General features: G+C 39.5%; 2 protein-coding genes across 2 annotated transcripts; both read left to right on the forward strand.

Moving 5' to 3' along the window:
- The first annotated feature begins 1,769 nt into the window (after nucleotides 1-1,769).
- Nucleotides 1,770-4,116, forward strand: cpn2.2 (carboxypeptidase N subunit 2 gene 2). The gene is made up of 2 exons (XM_031902376.1): nucleotides 1,770-1,846; nucleotides 2,063-4,116. The coding sequence occupies exons 1-2, from the start codon at nucleotides 1,772-1,774 to the stop codon at nucleotides 3,662-3,664; spliced, it is 1,677 nt and encodes a 558-aa protein (XP_031758236.1). The 5' UTR covers nucleotides 1,770-1,771; the 3' UTR covers nucleotides 3,665-4,116.
- Nucleotides 4,117-12,691: 8,575 nt separating this feature from the next.
- Nucleotides 12,692-20,663, forward strand: LOC116410887 (leucine-rich repeat-containing protein 15-like). The gene is made up of 2 exons (XM_031902374.1): nucleotides 12,692-13,125; nucleotides 15,370-20,663. The coding sequence occupies exons 1-2, from the start codon at nucleotides 13,100-13,102 to the stop codon at nucleotides 18,152-18,154; spliced, it is 2,811 nt and encodes a 936-aa protein (XP_031758234.1). The 5' UTR covers nucleotides 12,692-13,099; the 3' UTR covers nucleotides 18,155-20,663.
- Nucleotides 20,664-23,257: the final 2,594 nt, after the last annotated feature.

A 23,257-nucleotide genomic window follows, 5' to 3' on the forward strand; every position in this document is an offset into this window, starting at 1 on the left:
TACTTTTTCAAGAAGCTCAGTTCAGTTAACCACAGTATGACCACTGTATTCATGAAAGGGATATTTTAATCTGGTTGCGATGAATTATGCTGCAGAGGCCTTGAACAAATAGAGGGCAATGCTCAGATTGGTTTTTTTAGTATTCCCTTATCAGGGCTTACACAATGTTTTGGGTCACTAAGATCCAAAGAGGGAAATTTACATCTGCTTTGTCAGCTCCCATGAGAGATATGGAGAAATATCTGTAATGCTTCATTAAGAAAGGCTGGATGATGCTGGAGCTGAATGCTAAACAGGGGGTAGTTAGAAGGTCCCAGGAGAGTGCAGTAGAACAGTGGTCAGGCTCGGATTTGTGGCGAGGCCTAGGGTGGCATGCCGCCCAGCTGCACGTACAATTTGCTGACATACAGTGCACTGGGGACAGGACATTGTAATGAATAGAAAGTGGGTACATTTTCCTGTGGTGAGCTCTAATCCCACATTTTGATAAATCTGCCTCTAAGTTTAAGGTCTATAGAACTTTATTATTATTATCCACAGTTGCTTGTCAAAATGCCCATTACCATTAGCCTCAATTAGATGTTTAAAAAAATATCATGATCTCATATTACTCCTGTAATATATTTATTATGTTGGGCTGAAAAACCCAACTTACTGTTCTTCGACTTTGGCTTATTCTTCTGCTTTTTCTTCTTATTCTTAGCGCCCCCCATTTTCTAAACGCTACTCCTCCTACAGTTTCAGGGGTACAACACCAAAACTCCCCACACTTCTTCGCCCTATAGGGGAGCAGGTTGCTTGTGCTTTTCTAAGCGAACACCCCAATTTTCCCATTGACTTTCACAGGGAAGATTTTCAAACTGCTGCCGCACTTACAGCTTTGAAGCTACAGCCCCCAAACTTGAATAACATAATCATGGGGTCACCTGAATAAAACAGCAACATTTGTTGGATGACCTCAAAGTGGAAGGGGCCAAAAATAGTCAATCAAATTTTACCCATTGACTCTAATGGGGAAATTGAAACTGCTGCCAATCTTACAGCTTTGAGGCTACTCTCCCCAAACTTGAATCACATAGTCATGGGCTCAGCCTGAATGAAAATATGATGATTGCTGGATGCCCAAAAGTGGCGGAGCTGTGAACAGCCAATCAGATTTTACCTATTGATTTGGCGGAAATTCAACCTGCTGCCTCACAGAATTAACACCAGGGTCCCCAAACTTTTCAGAGTTGGTCACTAGGGGACTGCAGTTTTAGTTCTGAAAAAGTGGGCAGAGCCACCAACAGCCAATCAGATTTCACTCATTGACTTTCAGTGGGCAAATTTAAATTGCTGCCATTCAGACACTATTAAAACCAGGGTCCCCAAACTTTGCACAGAGGTTTTACTGTATAACTGTGGTCCAAGGTTAGAAAAAGTGGGCAGAGTCAACAACAGCCAATCAGATTTCATTCAGTGATTTCACATTTTTCACCCCAACATGAAGTTTGTTCTCAAACTTCCCTTTCTAGTTGAATATGTACTCCAGAGTTACTACACATGGAGAAAGAAGGTCCTGACATACAGTATCTTCAAAAATTACCATATTATTTCAAATTGCTCATTGCTGATTGCTTTTAAAGGATGCCCCCACTCTCTGTTACCACGCGTAGCCTGTTATTTTTTTGCTTCTTGGAAAAAACAAAGCCCATACCCCCCCCCCCCCCCATCCTTCCTAGCAAAATGCTGGATCAGATCCTGCCAAACACCAAGTGTATTTAGCAATATTATGTCCTTGGAGATGTTCAGTGTCTTGTTGACTGATAAGGCGTGTGGATTCCATTCCGACCTCACACTTAAAATGGTATGTGTTTTTATTGTTTTTCTGTTTTTCACAAGAAATATTTGAGTATAACTGTCAGCACAGTCAATACATATCGTTTACATTGACCAATTAAAATGCCCAGTCATGCCATCATTGTTCTTCATATTCAAAATCACATTTTTGTGTCCATAAGAGTCCATAAGAGGGTTTTCCAATAGCTGGATGCATTACACTAAGCTGTTGTTTATTTGTTAGGTGAGCAACATCCCATGGAGTGTTCTTACCTTTGCCTGGTGGCTTACAGTTCATTCATGGTTTGCTTGGAGTTGCCCCGATTCATGTGATTGCTTTAGGAGGGTGAAGATTTTTTGTACCAGTTCTGCAATCAAAGAGGTTCCCAGCAACATCTCTGTTACTGTTACTGAACTTGTGTTTTTGGAAACTCATATAGGCACCATAGGTAACACCACTTTCATGGGGAAGGATCGGCTAAAGAAGCTGGTTTTTATAAGCAACCAGATCAAATCTATAGATGTGGGAGCATTGCACTGGTTCCCTAAACTGACAGACCTGGAAATAACAGCCAATCCCTTATCGGAGATACACCCAGGTACATTTGACAATTTACCAGAACTTCTAAAACTCACCGTGACCTTTAATTATATAGAGGAACTTCCATGTGAGCTTCTTCAAAAGACACAGAATTTACAAATCCTAATTTTACAAGGAAATAATATTTCAGCCCTCTGCAGTGAAATGTTTTCCTCCATCAAAAACCTGGTGGAACTCAGTCTTGACTCCAATGGAATCATGCATCTTCCTGTGGACCTGTTCAAACCTCTGCAAAAACTCAGAGTTCTTAAGCTCAGCAACAACAAGCTATCCAAGCTCCCGCCAGGCATATTTGATTGCTTAAAAGAACTTTCTGAGCTATATTTGAATGGAAATGGTTTAACCACAATTCCAGGGCATACTTTTGAGAAATTAACTTCTTTAAAGAAACTGATGCTTATGTCAAACTCCATTAAAATGCTGTCTGACGGCATTTTTTCCGCATTGGTTAACCTTACCATACTGAGACTAGACTGGAATCGGCTTGAATATCTTCCTTTTGGGATCTTTAATGAAACTACCAGTTTGCATATACTGTCAATAAATGGAAACAGACTGCAGGCAATTCCGGAAGGCATATTTTCTAGACTTCATCATGTTAAAAAATTAGACTTGTGTAGCAACCTTTTGGAAAAGCTACAAAATTCTACTTTCCAAGGGCTTCACTCCCTCACTCACCTTCACCTTGACAATAATAACCTAACTTTTATTGAAAACAATGTATTTAAAGATTTGAATGATCTTAAAATGCTTACTCTCCATCACAACAATCTGACAACGATTTTGGATGGAACTTTTGATCCACTGTTTAACGTAGCATCCTTGGTCCTTCATAGTAATCCATGGTTATGTGACTGCTCATTTATGTATCTTCTAAAATGGATAAAAGAGAACAGTGATTTTACTCAGGTCTCTGAAATGCAATGTGAAAAGCCTCAGCATCTCAAGGAAAAAGCTTTGTCACTTCTGAGAAAACAAGATCTTAGTTGTCCGACAAACACCAGAATTCACGTACCAGATATTCCATCCACCAATGACCAAAGAGTCATGAAGAACGCCCCTTTAAGCCCATGTTACCTAACCACTAATGGTGATTTGCATTTGACCTGTAAAGTCAATGTTTGCAAAAGTATGAGGATTCATGTCTCTCTACAGCGTGAATCAAATACAACCACCTTCGTGCGTGATTTCGGCAACTTTCAGCCTCATTGCACTGACGTAATTTTCAATATTACTATTAATTAGAAGGTCTTCTACTGTATTTTCTAAAGATCACTAGAAAGTTGCATCTCTTTCTGAGTTTCTGAGGTGGAGGAGCAAAGGTTTATAAGAGGGATTTGAAAATGGAATCTTATTGAAGAGTACTATAAACAGGGAAAACTATTTTTGGATCTCAACCAATGGGTTCTCATGTGATCTTATCATCACTACTGCCAACTCACAACCAAGTCACAGAGTACTGCTCCATAAGGCAGACTATTATTAACATGCTTGCATCAGCCCAAGATGCGCTGTATCGTGTATTAGTTTATAAGCATGTGTATGCACTGCTGCTGTCTGTTTTCTTCCTTAGGCTTAATGTTGTATGATTGTCTATGGCAACAATCTTTTATATAACAGCAAGCTATTTGGTATATAATCTGCCTTCATTACAATCTGTTATTTTTGGAATAAACAATAAAAATAACCAAATCGTATTTCTTTGAATCTGTGACATAAGGTTTGATCAAAACTAGCAATTATTATTTGCAGAAAATCCCATTTTTTTTCAACTCTTCTGATAACTATGGCTGTTAGGGTTTGCTGAACGCAAATATATGCGTGTATATGTGATCATAAAAGCAGGTTTGATTACTAGTAATATGCTTGGCTTGCAAAAACCCTCTCAGTAAAACAATACTCTCCGCTTGGCCCGATATTCCACGGCTAGGTCTGTCAGGAAGAATTTGTTCCTTTTATGTCGACTGCCAAGAGCACTGTAATGTAATGCTATTGCTACAATTAAACTGAAAGCAATCTTGTGCTAAATCTGAAGGCTGAAAGAATATTTTTAACTATTAAAATGTAATAGCAGCTAAATATAAAATAACATAAAAAGCACAAGCGTTGAGAAACAGGACATCACCCCCAAAGTTTTTTGGTGTAAAATATTATGCAACTGGCCCTACTTAACCTGCACCCCTGGTTTTGGGGAGAAGGAATTGTCCCTGTTATTGTATGGCAGCATGATAAAACTTGGACATTTGAAACAGTGAAGTTTAAAAATGTGTTAGTTACATTATAAATATATTTTTAATCATGAATTAAAAAAAAATAATCATGAATTATATTCAGGAATCAAAATATGTCATTCTATATGGGCTGTTTTTTCTTATCAAGTAGGTGCTGGAAGTCACTATTATCTGCATATGCCAAAACATCTGTGTAAGTGCCACAGTGACAGGGCCTCCATCATGGGCCCCAGAAGCAGGTACTACAGCTCTGCCCTCCCTGACTGATCCTGCAGATGACTGATAGCCGGGGGGAAGGCAGCCCCAGGGCCCCCCTTAAGACACAAATGGTGCTGAGCACTGTTATTGCCAACAAGCAGGTATGAATTGGAAACTATTGACTTGCCACAGTGAATATCAGTATACAAGGGAAAGCAATCACAATATTCAGTTTTTCAGTTCTTTGCTTGACCGTCCAGCTCTAAAGGAAGGAACATCATGTAAATTTTTAAATGTTTTATCGCATAAAAATCCTTTTTCATGGTGATGAGCAACTAAACCGGCCAAGGCAAAGATTTTTTTTAGAATATATCCTTTACCCATGCTTAGGGACTGAGATTGAAACATAACATTTATAGGTATTTTCTGTTAGAAAAAGTCATTACTTAAATGGAACTTTAGTGAAAGCTTTTTTAGAAATAACTGTTAAAAAGGTTGATATTAAACATAAATAAAAAGCATTAGGGCTACTTAGTGAAAACATTTTAGAATTATCCCATCTGTGTTTTTATTTAAACTATAAATCCCCTGGCCAAAAATGTGCTTTTTCTTTAAAGGAATACTGTTACATGAAAACAGGTTTTTTTTTTTAAAATGCATCAGATAATAGTGCTGCACTGATACCCATATTTTAAAAATGACACAATTTTAAAAATGACTTAATTATAAATTTAATTTTAAATATTTAATTTTGAAATTTGACTCAAGGCGAGCCATTTCCACAGCCATGCTCTGACAAACTTCAGCCACATTTTATTGCTGCGCTGCACGTTGGAGAGATATCACTAGCATTCCCTTATTCCCCCCACCCCCCAGCAGCCAATGAGCAGGATAATAGGCAGGTAACATCATAACAGTTCCCTAACACTTCTGCTGAAGGATTCAGCTGCCTGAACTGAGTGATACTGCCTTCAATAGCTGGTACTGGATATACAGATATATACACACAATATGCACTAGTAAATAATAGTACATTGCCTTCTATAAACAATAACTCCAGATCATAAATACATTATAAAGTGAGGGGCCGAAGTATTGGCACCTAAAATAAATTAAATACAGTGAGAGACATTGGGTGGTGGCACCAACATAGAATTAATACAGTGAGAGGAAGTGGGAACTTTAGCTACAAATACATTAAAGGAGAAGGAAAGGCATTTTGGCATTTTACTGCCAATAGATTTGCCACATTAGTGCAAGCTAGAATGCTTTATTCTGCAGAAAGCTTTACCATACCTGCGTAAAGAGCCCTAGAATCTCCCTCCATGTTTAAGATAGCAGCTTCCATTTTAGCTGGGTCTCAGTAGTTTCTTTGTTGCAGCTCTAGCTGCTGATAGGTCAGATCACACATTCTGTAGGGAGGGGGAGTGAATTCTTATGAATTCTAATGGGAGGGGGAGCAAATAAAGGGATGGGCGAGGCAGAGAGGAGACAGCTGTGCAGACTCCTGTCCTAAACCTGAAGGAGCCCTAAAGGAAAGGAAGTCAGATACCGAAGAACATGTTTACACAAAAGAAGACAAGAAATCCTGTGTTTCTTTTGATAGAGAACTCAGTGCAGCTTTTCTGTGAGTGCTTATGGCTGTATTTACATAGACCTTTCTCATAAAGCTTACTTAGTTTTTATCTTTACTTCTCTTTTAAATACAGTGAGAACCAATGTTCCCTCTAAGGTGTGCGCTCATGCGTGCACACAAATTTTGAGACCAGTGCACAAAACAAATTGTGGTGCACACAAAGAATTTTGTATGAATACACAAAATGTTGCATTTATTCTGTACAGTTTTAAAAAATTAGTTTTTGTGCCCTCACAGATGAGAAGGAATCATAGGGAGCATTGGTGGGAACTTCAGCCACAAATACATTACATACAATGAGAGGCAATCATTTCTGACATCCCATACCCCATTACCTTTTCAAAAAGCAGGTTTCCTGAATGCTGGATAAGATTTTAACCTTGTAGAGATCAAATTAATTCAGAAATCATTTGCATTTATAAATGTGAGCACGTTTAAAAAAACATATCCATTTCTATTTCCATTTTCTCTGGAATGACAGCATTAGAAGCCCAGACTATAGAAAACAGACACAGTGGCCATTTCATGACATATTGTGGCCCAAAGCATTTCATGACACTGTGGCACCTGCATTTCATGACCAATCATTGCAGAAAAGGCCAAAGAACACTCCATTAACCCCAGACTAGTCAGTAAGATCACTAAATAAATCTGTAAGATCAGTCTCAGTCAGCTCCCACACAACCAATCAGTCACACAGACAGCCCTGTCTCTTACAATTATTTTTCAGCTAGATGAGATGACTAGAGAGTAGCAAAGAAAGTTTTGCTCAGCTCAGCTGTAGCCTTGGTCCTGCAGCCTGTCCTCACTCCTTCCCAGACACAGTCAGACAGTCCCAGATAAAATGAGATAACTAGAGACTATCACTAGTAAGTGAGACTCAGTTCAACTATAGCCAGGCCCTTGATCCACTCCTGTCTCCAGCAGCTGCTGCCTGCCCTCACTCCCCTCCCAGTCCCACTCCCAGATCAAACCAAGTCTTGGATAAGGCTGACACATACAATAGTATCATACAAAATGTAGTTTGCACGATATCCAGTGTAATGTATGGTGTATGGCAGATCGTCGAGATGGCCGATATCGCAAAAGCTTCGGATATCGACTCATCGATCAGGCAGGCCAAAAGATTTTGATTGGGCGCCATTGAAGAAGCCTCAGCAAAATCTGCATTTAGGTCAATGGAGGGAACAAACAATCCATTAGTCACATGAAAGATCATTATTGGTATGTGTATGGCCACATTACGACCCCTTTTGCAATTTGCACAGCAGCCTGCACTGGCAGATGAGACTAGATCATGGGTGGCACTGGCAGTGGCACATGGCAGACAATGCAGGCCATAGGTAGCAGTGGCACCACTGGCGCTGTAGGACTGTAGAGCAGAGCTAGCTTTTACTGATGCTTTAGCAGCCCCTTTTATTTGGCCTGCTGTGTCTGTCCCTCCCCCAGCAAGCCAAGTTCCCCTTTGTGAGGGAGGGAGAGTGATGGTGTGCAGCTGCAGAGCTGGATCATGGATCATGCGATTAGATCTGGCAAGTGCCAGCCAGTTCCAGTGCCACCACAATTTTTCGATGGACAGGGCCCCTAAAACTCAGCAAGCCCTAGGCCACGTAGTGGGTATTCTGGCCCTTGTCATATCGAAAGTACATTGAGTAGGGGAATCCATAGCCTATCTGAAAGCAGTTCCATTGTGTAGTGCTGGCTCCTTCAGGATAAGGCACAATGCACTCCGATGGCTGCCTACACACTAATATTGCAGCTAAGTTCTTGACTTGTTATAATTTAATGTCACTGATTCAGAAATGGAGGTGCTGGATAGCAGTTCTGGTCAGTGGCACAGGTGGAACAAGTCCAATGGTGGGCTCCAGTGGTTATGAGAGCCAGGGTAATGGTATGGATTTACCAGACAGATTGTCTGGTCTTCATATGATGAATTTGAGTAATACTGACAACTGGTTAAATGCTATTAATAAAGTTTTAGCTACAGCCTTTCATAATCTGGTGTTGGTTATTTCTAGGCATAATGATCCAATCAATTCATATCTTTGGTCACAATCTCATGTGACATCCAGAGGGCTTAGTAACATGCCTTATACATATATATATATCTAATACACAAGAGCCATGAATATATCTTAGCCATGTCATCAGTTATAATTGTTGCCTAGTGATGTAATTTCTGTCACATAACTCACAGAAACTTGTGTATTATAATAAATAATGTGCCCTACATTGTAAAATATAAGGATATTAAAAGGCACGTCAGAGTTTCTTGACCTGTATAAAAGCACTTTGCCCTCAACCTCATACCTTTATATGGTCATTGAACTTCTCCTCCTATTTTTCAATGGGGTGGGGGTACACAATTCACTATATCAGTGTTTTTCAACCTTTTTTGGGCAAAGGCACACTTGTTTCATGAAAAAAATCACGAGGCACACCACCATTAGAAAATGTTAAAAAATTTAACTCTGTGCCCAGCAGCAGTGCCCCCCTAGTACACTGGTGCCCAGCAGCAGTGCCCCCCTAGTACATTGGTGCCAAGAGCAGTGCCCCCCTAGTACATTGGTGCCCAGCAGCAGTGCCCCCCTAGTACATTGGTGCCAAGAGCAGTGCCCCCCTAGTACATTGGTGCCCTGCCTACGGCACACCAGGCAACATCTCGCGGCACACTAGTGTGCCGCGGAACAGTGGTTGAAAAACGCTGCACTATATCAAGGAATAGAAGTCCAGTAAACAAGGAGTACAAGCAGGTTACATGTCATGTATCCTTTTGGAATTGGAATTGGAGTGTCAATGGAATCACATTTTTATGCAAAAATACAGTAATGTGACCATAGAGTTTGACCATAAATACATGGAGGCACAAAGGAGCAAGGATAGGATACAGAATGTTAACTAAAAGAGAAAATGGAAATGGAAAAACAAATGGAGGGCAACAAAGTGACAGAATGGAACAAACAAAACTTTGTTTGGATGTTGGATGTTGCCTGGCTGTGTTCAGTTGTTGATAAACCAAAATAGTTTAATTTGTAACAAGATAATCATGGTGCTTGTCAAAGTTCTTTATGTGCTGGTTCCACCCAAAGGACAGTTTAAGAACTGCACCACTTTCTCATTTTCTTTAAATTGCTATACTTTTTGGTACATGTTCAGAGAGGTTTGTGGTGACAATGTGCCGCTTTGCTAGTTTAGCTGCAAAAAGGTCAGTTTGGACTTTAACACTTTTATTTTTAAAGTATTTGATGTCCTGTATTTCCCCCCAAAACTAACTGGCTTTGTCACCAGAGGACAAAGTAGCTGTAGATTGTAAGCTCCTTTGGGCAGGGCCCTCTTCACCTCTTGTATCGGTTATTGATTGCTTTATATGTTACTCTGTATGTCCAATGTATGTAACCCACTTATTGTACAGCGCTGCGGAATATGTTGGAGCTTTATAAATAACTGTTAATGTAATGTAATGTAATGTAGGCACTTAACATTTTCTGGGTAGGTGAAACCAGCTGAATATGGCTGAACATAAAATACTTGTAAGAGAGAATGCCCACTGGTCTGTGCCACATATGCAAAGTGTACCTGTTCAGTTCAGCAGGAAAGACCCTAGTTCTTTATCTATATACCATTCTGTAAAAAGAGACATAGGAGAATAGCTCCTTTCTGTATTATTAAGTGATTCACACAATACATACTATATAACATTCATTCCTATGGGAAGAAAAGGATGGTTCTGTGTGCCTAATGTTTAATTAATGCCAGTTATTCCATGTGCACATGTGAAGTAGATGGTTGAACCCTTGGATAATCCTCTTGGTATTGCCCATATATAAGTTCAAATGCCAGCAAAGAACAAATGATCATATTTAGCACATACTACAATGAACTGTAACACAATTATTGGCTCATTCCAGAACTAACTATAAATATAGTGCACATTGCAAAGTCATAGCGGCAGTGCACTTATACATAGCGTGAGAAAGGGTACATAAACACTAGAGGGAATAATCACCAATTATCAGTTCACTCTTCACTCTTGTCTGAAATAGACAAGAGAAACTTATCTAGAACTCGCACAGTGCATCCTGTAGTACATTATCTAAACCCTCCAGGCTTGCTGGGCTTTCTGCATGTGCACAAATTCAAACATCATCATAAGACATCTCTCTGCCAATGCCATAAACAAGTTAAGAATTCTGGTCCCTTATTTAGAGGTCTGTCACTGGGTACAGTAATGCAAGACTTTCCATCTGGAAGGCTGCAGGCCAGCTGTAGCCCTGTAAAGTATTCTTATTGCCCACAGTCTGGGGACCCATAGACTTCCTTGTATTACACTATTGTTTCATAACTTTCTGGCCAATGTAAATGGATTACATTGTCTAATTGGTGTATACATTGAAAATGTATACCTATTGACCCTACTATGCAAAAATCTTCAACTGACCAGAGTATCTCCAACCATCTACCTGTAGCTATCCTCTCTCACAAATCACCATTATTAATTGAGTCACTGCCATGGAGCCTGTAGCCGATATAAAAGCATCACCAAGTTTTTTTTAGCCATGTATTAATCTTCATAAGCCCCCACTGCCTTCCTACCATAGCAAGCAGCATGGGTAATATTTCTGAGCACCAAGTAACTGCTTGCCTTAAGGTGGCCATACACGGGCAGATTTCAGCTGCTGATTCAGGTCTTTCAGACTGATTTGGCAGCTTATCTCCCCTTGTATGCGCAGCAATGTGCTATATTTTGATTGCTGCGACTTGTTTTGCATGCTGTACCTTGGATATCACAGATTGGAAGGGCATTGGTCTATTTCTGAGAATTAGAGGGACTTGGCTGGTATGTTATCCTTCATTTTAAGATTCACTTTATGCATCCATACAAAGTAACATAGGGTAAGCGCCCTTTTGCACAGTGGGCGGTAATACTATTTCTTGCTTTATGGCACTGGCTGACATTAATTGGGTTTCTGAGACTCAGCACAACCATGTATTGCACAGGAGTAGGTGCAGCTAAATACTAACTACTTAACTTTTAATCTGATTTGCACACACACACATGCAAGGTCAGCTTCATCAGAAGTCTGTCACTTATTCATTTATACATCTACTAACATTTGAAAACTAACATCTGCTCAAAAATTTGGGGTGGGGGAAATGATCTTATGAACTATGGCTCCATCATGTGGACAATCCAAACAATACATGGAGAACAACATAATGTTTGTTTACATTTATATATAACCCTGTGTATTATATTTTGTTACCCTGACTGGGGTCGAACAGTGGAATTGGGGAATAACCTCCAAGCACTTAAATAATAATTATGTTTGGATCTTTATTTTGAATGTAAATATTGATATGCAACATGCATATGTTTCCAGGCTTCTAGGACCACTCCAGGCTACCTTATCTACTTGGCCCAGCCATTCTGCATAGTTTTAAGGTAAGTTTGTTAATCAGGCATGTGAGACAGCAAAACGAAACACCACCAGCTCTAAAGGAAAATATGTGTGTTAGTACGATCACTGCTGCTTCTCAGCTGAATAATACTGGCATGGAATAAGGTAAGAATTTATATATTTACTCCTTTATTCTCCTTTTGCTCTATATGCCTACTACCCAGCAGCATATAGAGCAGCTTGAGGTGAGAGGCTTGTACTTTTGTTCACTGTTCTGTCAAAAGACACAAGGATATTCCACTAAAGGCTTATGCGTCATGTCCACCTGTCACCCCCTGCAACATTATTATATAACAAGTGTCCAGCCAGATAGACCTCTGTGCTAAAAATGTTTACTTGGTCGTGTGTGAAGGTCTGCCTTTGATTGCTCTATGGGCGTTGGACAGGGCACTTTTCATTCAATAGCATAATGAGCATAGCTAGGAGGACAGAGGCGTTTTGACCACGGTAGTTTTGAGCCAGGGGACATGGACATAACATTCTCTATGTACAGACATAGAAGCCAGTGATATTTAAAATGACTCTGACGTCTGGGAAGAGTTGGCACCATCATGTACTTGAAACTTGCTATTATGATGTGCTATTGTGTGAAACAGTGTTTTACATTAAACCTCAGCTGAACCCATACATAAACATAGGTTAAGCACCAGAGTTTCAGCCAACAAACCTTATTTAGTACAGCAGCCAGTTGAACAGATTCAGGAGCACTTGACAGTAAAGGGTAAGAATACAAAACATAACACAGCACAGAAAGGATACACACAGTGTTTATAGTAAGCATTTAGTACTTGCCCTTAGTTTATATAGTGTACTTACCTAAGGGCTATTGTTAGTTAACTCAAGGTAATTCTTTGGTACAGATGACTCTTAGATCATGACACTACAGGGCATTTATCTAGTAGACAGGTACCACTGAGGAGAAGCATTTTGAGGAACCACTCTGCTTTTGAGAACCCTGTATTTCTGTATTCAGATGGGTAACCATTTGAGACCTGTAGTCTGTTGAATATCTTCTCATTGGAGCTGTTTTCTATCCTAGAGCACACTGAAATGTATGATCGAGTTATTTCTACAATATTCCTTGTCCATTGTGGATCTCTGCTCCATGCTCTAAGCAGAACCAATCCCTCCTCAACCAAATGGGAAACCCAAGAGAATGATGCTTTCTTCACCTACACTAAGGTACCGGGGATGGTTTGCTCCTTCAAAATATTGTGTGATTACCTGAAGCTTCTCCACTGCTAGAAATGCCTCATTATCCATTCCCAGTAAGCACTCATACCCAGGGCTCTCTCAGATCTTGAAGGGGGAAAATAATGGCCAGTCTGACCACCATTATCCATGAGTCTTAAAGGTGCTCTCAGATCCCTTCTTTTATCCAGAGCAGATCCTAATGCCAGTTATTGTGCCTGATCAGACTTTATAATGCAACAACCTCTGTTTAAATCCTTGATTCCCAGACCCTATGACAACAAACAGAACCTTATTTTAGGGACACCTAGTTAGTCTTGGGCCTCTCACAGGTTCATAACTTCATCTTTAACTTTAAGGGCCTTTTAAGCGCAGATTTACTAATCTCCTAGTGTATAAGGCAGCTACAAGGAGTCTAATCTCTCTACCTCCTCTACCTTAGGTGGTGACAGTGAAATCGGGGTTCCCATTTTTCACTTTAGGTTAGCCAAAAATAACTTTCTGGCACACACAATTGAGTTACATTTAACATATACAACAAAATATGCAAGCAAATTTCTGTGCAAACTTGAAAAGACTAAAGAATGGTAGGCAAAAATATATGTGCTTAATTGTATGGCAGGATCACATTTTCTCCATCCAATAACAAAAGCAAAAGATTTAGTAGTTGACATCTCTTATCCCAAGCATGCTGAATTTTAAAGCGTCCATGCATGATATGAACGTAGTTCTACTATATGTCTGCTCAGAGGCAAGCGGTCAGTGAAAGAATTGTAATTGTTCATGATCAATACAGCATAACATAAATGCAGCTAATGTGCAGTCAGTTGTGTGTGGTTGCCACTTCCTAGTAAATGAGCCCAGCAAGTTAAGTTAAATTATGCAGGAAATTTCCCTTTTTTATTGCCATCAAATGCTCTTGCCTTTTTACCTCCACACTCACTAATGTGCTATGTACCTATAACCTTACCCAATCCATTCTCTGTGTATGCTTGGACTAGGCAAGGCACAGAACCCATCAGTCATCCAGTTATGAACAGCACTCCAAATTCAATCTTCTTGAAAATGCTTTTATTCACATAATTGGCACAGACCAGGATAGCAAATGTTTCAAATCTACATTGACCCTTTGTCAAGCTAACACACGTGTTGCAACTTTTTATAGTCTGTAACTTACTACCATCTAGTGGCCATTCATTAGAGACAAGTCAATGCAAGGTTACAAATAGCAAAAAATAGAAAAAGCCGTTAACAGAACACACAGCAGCTCTCTTTTTATATTTTGTAAAAAGTCTACTTAGCTTGTAGGAGAACTTCCTTGCTACTGCTTTCTTCGCCTAAAAGTAAATATATGACAATCTTTTACTTTATTATCATTAAAAATAATTTATCTAGAAATTGGCGTTAAATTGTATTCTTTATTTATACTCTGGGGGACAAGGTTCTCAAGCCTCCAAATCCTCATTGCCTCTTGGTGTAGGAGCTCTTTAACCCTGTCTCCTCCACAGAGAAATTTTCCCACTGTGTCAAATATTTGAAAATTTAAATGATTAACTCCATGATTGTACTCCAAAAAATGACCTAAAACCGTCTGTTCTAATTTTCCAGAGCTGATTTGTGCTCCCTTATACAGTCTCGCAACACTACAGGGCAGATTTATTAAAATGTGAGTTTGGAGCTTAAAACATAAAAACTTACCCATGTTCTATTCATTCCTATAGGATTTTAAGAAACATATTTATTAAATGGTGTGTTCTCACTTTCACCAAGTGATAATTACACTTCTAAAAATCCCATAAGAATGAATAGAACATGGGTGAGTTTTTTTTGTATTTAACTCTTAACTCACATTTTGATAAATTTGCCAATACGTGTAGTGTGACCTAGTTTGCCACACAGACATTTTATCACATACAGTAAATTGCAAACGTGCTATTACACGTAAAGTGTTTGTGAATCCATATAGGTGTACCTTTCTTAGGTTTCTTTCCTAACGTTCAGAACCCATCAGGGGGCACAATGGGGTGTTGAAAGTAAACACCACTGGGTTTGGTAATGGCTCTTTTGCCACTTGAAGAGAGTTTCTGCTGCCTTAGTAGCTCTGTGCATTGTATAAATTATATTGGTGAACTTTATATGTCCCCCTTGCCTTCATACTGTACCTCTATCAACTGTAGCAAATTAAGTAGTGAAGGAAAAACCCAAATGTAAGAACTGTTTTTGTTTTCTATTTAGGAAGATGCTGGTACACTGTATATTTCTCCTGGTACTAATCAAAGCCACTGAATCTGTCACCACATGTAACAATAAATATAAGTGCCCCAAAGATTACCAGGAAGTCTACACAGATCCCAGTCTAACTGAGATACCCAAGTCTGTAAAACCAAAAACAACCGAGATTTTCTTTGTGGAAACTGGAATCTCTGTAATCAGGAAGGATGCCTTTCAATACATGCCTAATTTGGAGAAGTTATTTTTTATTGGCAATAAGATCAAATCAATTGAAATTGGGGCCTTTGATAACTTGCACAACCTCAAGGAACTGGAGATATCTGGCCATGAGGAACTGAAGGATCTGGTGCCGGGAATCTTCCGGAATCTCGACAAGCTTAAAAAACTTGTCCTTAAAACCAATAAGATAAAAAATGTGGGAAATGGAATATTTGATGATCTGGAGAATTTAGAAGAACTTTTCTTGAATAGTAATGATATTTCTTTGCTTCCAGAACATGTGTTTGATTCACTTATTAATGTTACAGTATTGCATCTTGCCAAAAACAAATTGAGTGTGATATCCAAAGATGCATTCAGCAGACTTCCCAAACTAAAAACCCTGCGTTTGTATGAGAATCAGCTTACTGATCTCCCAGAAAGTATGCTAGACAACAATCCTGCCCTGACCGAATTCAATGTGGCTAAAAACAAAATACAGTTGTGGCCCCAAAGACTTCTTTCCAAATCACTCGACCTGGAGAAACTCTTCTTGGATGGAAATGAAATTGAAGAATTGCCCAGCAGTCCATTCTCTGGTCTAAAGGGAATTAAGCAGCTAAAACTATCTGAGAATAAACTTCACACACTTCCAGATCAGCTGACAGATCATATGCCCCTCCTCTCTGAGCTTGATTTGAACAATAATGCAATCAAATCAATTCCACATGGGGCATTTAAAAACCTGAAATCTTTAAACAAGCTGATTCTTTCTTCCAATAGAATTGACTCGCTCAATAAGGAAATGTTTTCTGGGATTCATCAACTAAAAGAGCTGAATTTAGAAAAGAATGACCTCAGGTCTCTGCAAGATGATACTTTCTCCTTGATACAGAATTTAAGGATTCTGAGACTTGGTGGCAACCAGTTTAGAAATTTGCCTGTGGACTTTCTGCACCCCTTGTCTTCGCTCTCTGCTCTTTATTTAAAAGATAACCCATGGGTGTGTGACTGCCATCTACAGAATCTTCATAACTGGATACAAAATAATAAAGGCAAAGCTAAAGAAACAAATAAAGTTAAATGTGCTAGCCCGAGTCATCTCAGTGGAACAGAGATCGCATCTTTAACCACAGACAAATTAATTTGTTTCACAACCCCCAGTATCACAGTAAAGCCATCTACTGTCTGTATCACAAGCCCTCCCACAGTGACAACACCCTCCCACACAACACGTTTTGAAGCCACAACTATGAAGATGACCACTATTTTGCCCACAATACTCCCACTCATTACAACCAAAGCAGTCACTACTCAGATCACATCCACTATGATGGCAATGAGCACAAAGCAAACGACTATATGGATTACAACTCCCCAAGAAACCACATCTATTTCAACAACCTTCCTTCCATCTCTCACCAGTGAAGCAACAAGTCAGCTAATGACAACTATTGCAACAACAACGCAAGCTACAACTAGACTACTAACAACCCAACCGATCAAGGAATCCACAACTTTTAAGGCCACAGCACAACAAATTACAACTGGTGTACCAACTACAACAAATACCCCAACACAACAAATCACCACTGGTATACCCACTACAACAAATACCCCAACACAACAAATTACAACTGGTATACCAACTACAAAAAATACCCCAACACAACAAATTACAACTGGTATACCCACTACAACATATACCCCAACACAACAAATTACAACTGGTATACCCACTACAACATATACCCCAACACAACAAATTACAACTGATATACCCACTACAACATATACCCCAACACAACAAATTACAACTGGTATACCCACTACAACATATACCCCAACACAACAAATTACAACTGATATACCCACTACAACAAATACCCCAACACAAAAAATTACAACTCTTATACCCATTACAACAAATACCCCAACACAACAAATTACAACTCTTATACCCACAACAACACAAACCACAACAAAACAAATGACAACTTTTATAGCAACAACCATTACCACACCTCAAGAAATTACAGTTCATATACCTACAACACAAACCACAGCACCTTTAATTATAACTACACCTAAACTGATAGCAACAACAAGTGACCCACAGCTGCTGGTAGCAGATTCAATAAGCTCCAGCACCTCCATACTGACCCCTTCTCCTTCAGATCCAACAATTAGTTCTACAGTCCTGATTACTACCCCTACAGTCCTGCTCCTCCTGACTTCCTCAGAGCCCTCCATACCTCAAACTACATCTGCCATAAGTATGGCACAATCCTTAGTGGAAATATCAAGCCCCTCCATTTCCAAAGTAACTTCACACAGAGAAGAAGGAAACACCACAGACTCACTGTTAATTCTAACCCAGTCTCAGGTCGGAGGCAACCTTTATGGAACAAAGATGCATCCCTGCCGTGTACTTTTTGTCTCATATTTAGCTCTGATGTGTATAGAAATCTGCTCAACTGTCATTTTACTGATATTTACATACAAGCTCCACAAATCCTTAAAGTCTGTGAAAATGCCAACACGTCCTGTGAGGCTTGTGTATATGTACATGAAAAAAGATAAAACCTAGGTAAAATGTGTGTGTATAGTATATATCTATTGCATACACTTTATTTGGTTACTACTGCTATTTCTCTGCTTTACAGCAAAGCCAGAATGTCCCTCCAGACACGGACAGTGATGCCAACATATCAGGGCAACTACCAGTAATAACACGTCCTTAAATCCTCAGCCAGTCAGCTTTCAGCTTCTTAATAATGGGTATCGTCCTAGCCAATCACTACAGATATCACTCACTAGTTGAAAGTGATGTTTTTTTCCCCAAAACAAACATCCAAAGAACTAGGCACCACAACCCATTAGGACCTGGCCTAGAGTTATTAGTGCATATTGCTACTCTGAGCCACTCAGCTCATACAGAATAAAAATTAAAAACTGACAGTTTTACTACCTAACAACTTACTGACATTCCGTGTTTTAGCCTTCTTTTCAGGGGACCAAAATTAAGTATGGTTTAGCATTCATTATGCATTTTTACTAGAATTACTCTTGCCTATTATAGTAGGGTATTTTGCTTGATTAAAGGGGGAAAACCTGTCTAAAAACGCACTGGGACCCAACATTCGGTTCCAATCCATAGCTTAACATTCCCTCCTTTAGAATCAGGGAACCTATACATCTAGTGCATTTTTTGTACTATAGATCACAGTTATTTCTGTAACTGATAATATGGCAAACAGCATGAATTATAAAATATCTAACTTTGTATATGGGTTCCATGACCATAAAAAGGAACAGTGGTTAAGACTTTTCAGCATATTCATTTATTTGCTTTTCTTCACATCTGTTGTCCAATTTATACAAATGGAACCACTATAAAACTGAAACGCAACAAATCTTTTGAATTGGGATCAAACGAGACACTTGAACGTGTTTTCACTCCAAAGAACAAGGCTCTCACAGGAAAGCGGAAAGGTTTCTCTGTGTGCTGGCACTGACACATAATAATTGCAAAAACAGACCCTTCTTGTGCTTGTGGTTTTTAGGCAAATCTAATCTATGCATTATAAACAGGAACTCTGCCCATTACAGGAAAGTTGGTTCTACTTGTGGTTTTCAAGTAAAACTGAAGGAAAGAGCTCCTGCACCTGTTTATAAAGTCAGTGCCTTTAAAGGAACAGTGAAAGGTCCCTTTTATTTTTTAAGACAATTCAAGTATCAATAAATGGAACATACTATTAAAGTTCCATAACAAAAGTTAAACTCGCATTGAAACTATTTCTTGGTAAATCCCTTCTGTGGGTGTTTACTAAGGAAAACTGCTCAACTTTATTTCAAAACATAGACCACAAACCACAGAATTTTCTTAACTAAAAACAATAGGCAAAAAGTATGTTCAGCACAAGCCCTATTCATTGAGCTTATGTTGAACAAGGGCATATACTTTAAGTACGAACCACTGAACAAAATATAATTGCAAATGTTCAGACCCAGTGTAGCAGTGATCTCCAAATACATGAGTGGTTACACAGCAGTGACCGCCTTTAATTTAAAACACATTCTGGAAGGTGGAGTGTAGCATCACCAGGGCCGGAACTAAGGGTAGGCAGAAGAGGCAGCTGCCTAGGGCTCAATGATTGGGGGGTGCCAAGCAGGAACCTCTCCTGCCTACCCCTAGTCCGCACTACCTTGTCAATGACCCCCCTTGCGATTGACGGAACTGCGCATGCGCCTAAACACAGGAGGGGGGGGAAGATGCAGGGGCGAGGTGGCCGACCGGGTTGCCTAGGGCTTGGCCTGCCCCTGAGCATCTCCCTGAACATCAGCTAGAAAGACAAACAGGCAGATAGATAGACAGACAGAGTAAACTGCACTGACAAAGAGAAAGAGCAAGGAAACCCAAGCTTGGTGCAGAGATAAAACAAATATTAAAATAAGTGTTGAAAGACAAAATAGAAAACAAACAAACCATCAGGCACTTAAAACTGGACCACAACATATTAATAAAGTGAACGTTTTATTTAGGGAATCATCATCCCGAATCTAAGAGGAATAATCCTTTTGCATTTCATGCCTGATTGGGGCAGTTAATCATAAGCTCAGATATACTGGAAGGTCAATATATCAGTAGAGTTCTTTTAAACAAATCATTTTTGTTTTGTAATTATTATTTTAGTAATAATAAAACAGTACCTTGTAAGTGATCATAACAAAGCTCCATAAATCTATATCGGTGGCAAAACAATCCTGTTGCTTTTCTTTTTTTTTTTTTAAATGTACTTTTGTAGATTTAAAGGTGATCCAGATTACAAAAAGGTCCTTTATCTGCGGGCATATTATTGATTAGTACAGGGGATGTCCTAGCATGAACATAGCACTATTGCAAATATTTCATGTGTGACTGAAAGATTATAACAATATTTATAATACAGTATAATGACACTGCAAAAGCTTTTTTTTAGCACATTACATATTATTTTGACAGTATTTGTAATTAGTATGATGTCATTTTTTATCCATATATCTGTGTTTTAAGAATGTAATATATATTTTTTAAACATTTAATAACAATAATTGAACTCTTTAAAAATGGTGGTGTGGGCTTTATTATTCCTTTGATTATTAAACATTACCACAAGGTGACGCTGTTGCACAGGCCAACATTTCTCAGTAACACTCCAGTTTAAAGCACATACAAGGCTATCCAAGAATATCCAATCAGAATATCCAAGGCTATTGTGATACTAATATCTACAGTTAGTACTAGTGGTTGTATTTATAGTTTATGTATGTGAGTGTATAGATTGGTAGGTGTGGGTTAGGTGTGCTGGGTTTACTTGGATGGGTTGAACTTGATGGACACTGGTCTTTTTTCAACCCTATGTAACTATGTAACATACAGTGTAAGCATTGGATACTATAGTGTAAACCAGTGATCCCCAACCAGTGGCACGTGAGTAACATGTTGCTCCCCAACCCCTTGGATGTTGCTCCCAGTGGCCCCAAAGTAGGTGCTCATTTTTGAATTTCTGGTTAGGAGGCCTAATATATTTACTGTATAAAGCACTGAAATGTCCTAACACAAAATCTCAGAATGCAAAAAAAAAGTGTCAATTGTGGCCTTTTTGCACACTGCATTCTGTAAAGCAAATGTGTATTATGTGTATTAAACTGGAAAAAACCATAAACCATGTATAATTCTACTAAAACAAAATATGAACAGAAAGCGGAACAGAATTAGATATCTTCATAGAGTACATCACATGGTCTCATGCAACTGTCAGATACATTGGATATTAGACATTTTTCCACTAGTGTAACCCTTTCCACTCTGGCTTTGTACCTTTTGATTCAAGTACAAAGCAAGTTTGGAGCACCCACGAGTATCATCATGAACCCTAAAGTTTATGCTTGAAGCTGCCCAAGTATTTGACAGCTGGGCTGAGCTTTAGGCAACTTGCTTTTAGAGTTTTCTAGTTTTTCAGATTTTGCATTTTGCACCTATTAGCAATAAGTGCCATTGCTTGTGCATAAAGCTGCCAAGTTGCTGATTGTATTATAGTCAGTTGGCTAAGTTTATATACTAATTAGGACACTGCAAGGAGCATATTTATTGAAATGGAGAAGCGGAAATTCTCTTCATTAGGATTCACTTACAATAAATATACAGAGTGCAAAGTGCAAAGAAAGCTCCAAATAGCCATTTTTTGCACTTTGCATACTGCATTTTGCCAGTATTTTACATTACATTACATAAACATTTATTTATAAAATAAAGTATGGAATTGCCACTGTCCTCTGCCCTCTGCTCTGGAGCACTGAAACCTGCAGCCGTCCCCTTGAATACAACTCTGCCTGCTCTATCCAAGGGGACCAAGTGGGGGTGACATTTGGCATGCCTTCTCCTGCCCGCAATCTCTCCTCTAACTGGTGTGTCATTTATCTGGTACTTATCCAGACACTAAGTACAGGGCTTGGCTACACTTTCTGATACCAAGGGCTTTTATTTGTGATCCGGTGCTTGGTGCTTGGCAGAGAGAAGCAATCCTGGAAAGTGTTTGGTAAGTGAGCAGCAAGGTGACTCTGTGCCTCCTCTTACCCTCTTCTCCTGAGGGCTGTTTCTGGGGCCACTGCTGCTTAAGACAGCCCCCCCCCATACTTACCCACTCTGCTCTTGCCACGTTAGTATCTGAGTGGGTAAAGGGGGAGCCACATCACTAGTGCAGAGAGCAATATTTGCTGCCCCTGGCTGCTTGCTGCCACCTGAAGAAAGGTTCTCACCATGCCTCATGGCAGGAGCGGCCCTGGGTATAGTGTGACCAGCTGCAGGCAGTGCTCTATGCAAGGGGCTAGCCATAAGTCTCTGTGGCCATTCTGCGCTGGCACAAAGCAGTGTACAAAAAAAATGGATGATTGTGGCCTATTTTTAAACTTTGCATATTGTGTGTTTTAATTGTAAATAATCCCTAATGTGTATTTGGAAACATATGGAACAGTTAAAGCTGCGGAATTGTCACAGTTTTATCTTTGCCGATATTTCAAACTGCAGTTTTCCTTGGACTAGAGAAATCTTTCATGTCTCTGTAACCTGGGTTAAGCACTGCACTTCAGAAGCAGCAGGGTTCATTTCAGAAGGTCAAAGGTCCCTCGTGGTGACTTGCTTAATGACTACTAGCTGATAGAGGGGAGCCACTTTATAATGAATATTTCAGCACCAGCACAGAACCTATTGTGTGTACTGCACAGCAGCCAAGATAGTCTGGAGGAAGGCTTTACTTTTATTCTGATGTATTTAAATGCCTGTCTCTCAGTAAAAGCCATTTAAGTGTTTCCTTTTCCTTATCTTAATAAGAAAACAGCAGATGCTGCTCAAGAACAACGCAGAATGCCTTGCAGGATGTATGCAAACAGGGAGGTGCAAGCTGAGGACGGCACATGGACAGCAGGGAATGGGGAGATTCTGGGGCATTAACAAGGTCCTCTGGTTGTTACCAATGATTTTAACTGTCAACTTCCAAGTAATCATTTAGATAAAATAAATATACATTTCAGTGCTTGTGCTTAGCCCCATATAAATGCTTGGTGTTGTGCTAAAATGCCAAATAACAGCTTGCCCCGGTGCCCATGTGATGCTGGGAGCAGGATTCCCCTCTGTGCACACATCCTGGAGGAA

This window comes from Xenopus tropicalis, chromosome 5 (assembly GCF_000004195.4).
Source record: "Xenopus tropicalis strain Nigerian chromosome 5, UCB_Xtro_10.0, whole genome shotgun sequence".
NCBI classification, from domain to species: Eukaryota; Metazoa; Chordata; class Amphibia; order Anura; family Pipidae; genus Xenopus; species Xenopus tropicalis.